This window comes from Terrapene carolina, unplaced genomic scaffold, assembly GCF_002925995.2.
Source record: "Terrapene carolina triunguis isolate 2854851 unplaced genomic scaffold, T_m_triunguis-2.0 Scaffold97, whole genome shotgun sequence".
In the NCBI taxonomy this organism is placed as follows: Eukaryota; Metazoa; Chordata; order Testudines; family Emydidae; genus Terrapene; species Terrapene triunguis.
The window spans coordinates 10,857,139-10,859,641 of NW_020664448.1; the positions used below are offsets into that span (position 1 = coordinate 10,857,139).

At 36.3% G+C, this 2,503-nt stretch overlaps 1 protein-coding gene across 2 annotated transcripts in view; it reads left to right on the forward strand.

Annotated features, from left to right (window-relative positions):
- The window catches only part of HIKESHI (heat shock protein nuclear import factor hikeshi), a 23,514-nt gene extending 21,294 nt beyond the window's left edge, over positions 1-2,220 (forward strand). For both annotated transcript variants that reach the window (XM_024212532.2, XM_024212533.3), the window contains exon 5: positions 2,002-2,220. In XM_024212532.2, the coding sequence (XP_024068300.1) occupies positions 2,002-2,056 (55 nt within the window). In that variant the 3' untranslated portion in view covers positions 2,057-2,220. The remainder of the gene's footprint in view (positions 1-2,001) is intronic.
- The last annotated feature ends 283 nt before the right edge of the window (positions 2,221-2,503 follow it).

Here is a 2,503-nt window from a genome sequence, read left to right on the forward strand (position 1 = left end):
CCCCCAAAGAAAAGCAAATGCAGTACAGTACTAAAAAAAAAGGAAAGTTTTAAAAAAATGATTTGACAAGGTAAGGAAACTCTTTCATTTAAATTAAGATGGTTAAAAACAGCATTTTTCTTCTGCATAGTAAAGTTTAAAAGCTGTATTAAGTCAATGTTCAGTTGTAAACTTTTGAAAAAACAACCATAACGTTTTGTTCAGAGTTACGAACATTTCAGAGTTATGAACAACCTCCATTCTCAAGGTTTTTGTATCTCTGAGGTTTTACTGTAGTTAGTGGTTCTCCTTTGGGCTGGGAATTTTAAATCCTAAGATTTACCCTGAACATAGCTGGTCCGTTCTTATCCTTTGATTCTGATAGTACCGAGAATGTGCTAGGCACTGTACAATTGTAAAGGAAGGCAAGATCCCTGAAAGAGAAACAAAGGGTAGGGGAAAGGAGTTAAACAAATAGTCAGGATAGTGACTGGTCAAGTCCTGATACAATTTTGATAACGGTCACAGGGAAGCTGGCCCTTGAGTGGCAAAACCCCTAGGGATGCCCAATCCCAGCAAAAGGACCTTTCCAGAGAGCGGTAGGAGGTCCATTTCACTGGGGAGCTACACTCTATGCCCCTGCTGGGATTCTGGTGTGAAAACTTGCTTAAGTGTCCTTTTGGCCTTTGGTTAAATAAGTTAGGTTCCTGACGGGACATTGTTCACTACATAAATGCCTCATTGAATCTGTTGAAAAGCCATAGAGGCAAGGATGCACCCATTGCTTTCAACCAGGCCATCAGGGGAACATGAAGGGTTAGGCCAGGACGGGCACTCTGGAGGTCTGCACAGGCTATACCAATACATTTAAAAAAAAAAAAAAATTAGAAATAGAAAAACTGAAGTGGGCCAGAGCAAGACAGGATCAAGAAATCTCCTTAGCTGACAATAGTTTTAATTGATCTATTAATCTGATCACAGCCATATAGGGTACCAGTAGTTTGACCCAGCTGGAGCAAGAGTTTGAAGAGCTTCACACTCTGCTCTCATTTGAAGTTGTGTCTTTTCAAAGATGACTGTTTCTTTCCTGTGGCCATTGACTATTTCATCAATATGATCTGTGAACTGTGAACAGCTTGTGTTGAAGTGAGGATTTTGAAGCTTGTTTTTTGGCTTCTGCAGGATAAAAGCCTGTAGTATATTTATTAAAAAGTCACACAATAAGTCTCATATTCTGCCCTGTTTTTGGAACCTCTTAGATCATTAACTTCGATTATAAAAATTCATTGTTTTCATCACTTACGCTCTTTGTCAAAGATGGGAGCAATAGAGAAAGTAGGATGGTCTGTGAATAGTTAATTTCACTAAGCATTAGCACACTGTAGGGAATGTTAGCATTTAAAAGCCCATTTTTATGTCTTTAAATTCAGCACTGGATTTTTGTGAAGTGTACTTGTATTCTTAAAACATAAATGTTGGGGTTTAAACTACTGTCATTTCAGCATACATAGAAAAAATGGCAAACTACTTATCTGGTACTCTTCCTATGAATTATAAGGGAACATGACGCATATGCATTAGTCTTCAATTACATAATCAGATATATTTTCCACAAGAATCAAGAGCCTCATTTATTTCACAAGATGGAATCAAAGGGGACAGAATTAAGGGTGTATATAGGCCACCTTTACCGGGCATTTTCCAACTTTTGAATGCTTGACTCCGCAACCTGAATAATATTCTTATAATGTAGTTTAGTATGTAATCCAAGAAATGTTCTGGTTTTGTTAAGTTAAGCATGACTGGGAAAACAGGGTTTGAGAAGACCATCTAGGGGAAAGATATATTTAAACAGTTTTCCATGCTGTGTGTGGGGGAAATATTTTAAATATTGCCTCTGTACAGATGACTCTGTGATCTGGGCTAGTTTTTCAGTAATGGTTTGGAAAATTGAAATCTAAAATTCTTGAGTTGCATCATTGGGAAGCCATTTTAATTGTGACAAACTTTTGTCTCTTCTAGGTATGAGAACTTCCAGAGACGACTGGCTCAGAATCCTTTCTTTTGGAAAACATAAACTTCAATCAGGTCTTTTGAAGTGCTTTCCGACTATAGTCATGTCTTAAAGATACAGTAAATCACCCCACTAAAGAAAATTGGTGGAGTAATCAAAGTCAAAGCAGACTACGTGGATTTTATAGTACCGTTGAAACTTATTTAAAATTAAAAACCTGAAAACAACTGCTCATCTTTGTGTTTTTTCTAGCTAAAAATATTAAACTTCAAGAAGCCAGTGTTGTATTTATATCTTTATAAGTGTAATTGTATCAATTTGTAATTATGTCCCCTTTTAAAATGGCTGTACACCATATTTGTACAAATTTTATGAAGTATTGCAGCTTTTTGTTTAATGGTAAAGAAACCAAATTGAACCCTGTTCATCTTATTCTTAAGAAATGCTGTCAGCTAAATCACATTTTTACATTACTAATATCTTGGAACTAGAGATAAGAAGCGATCACTT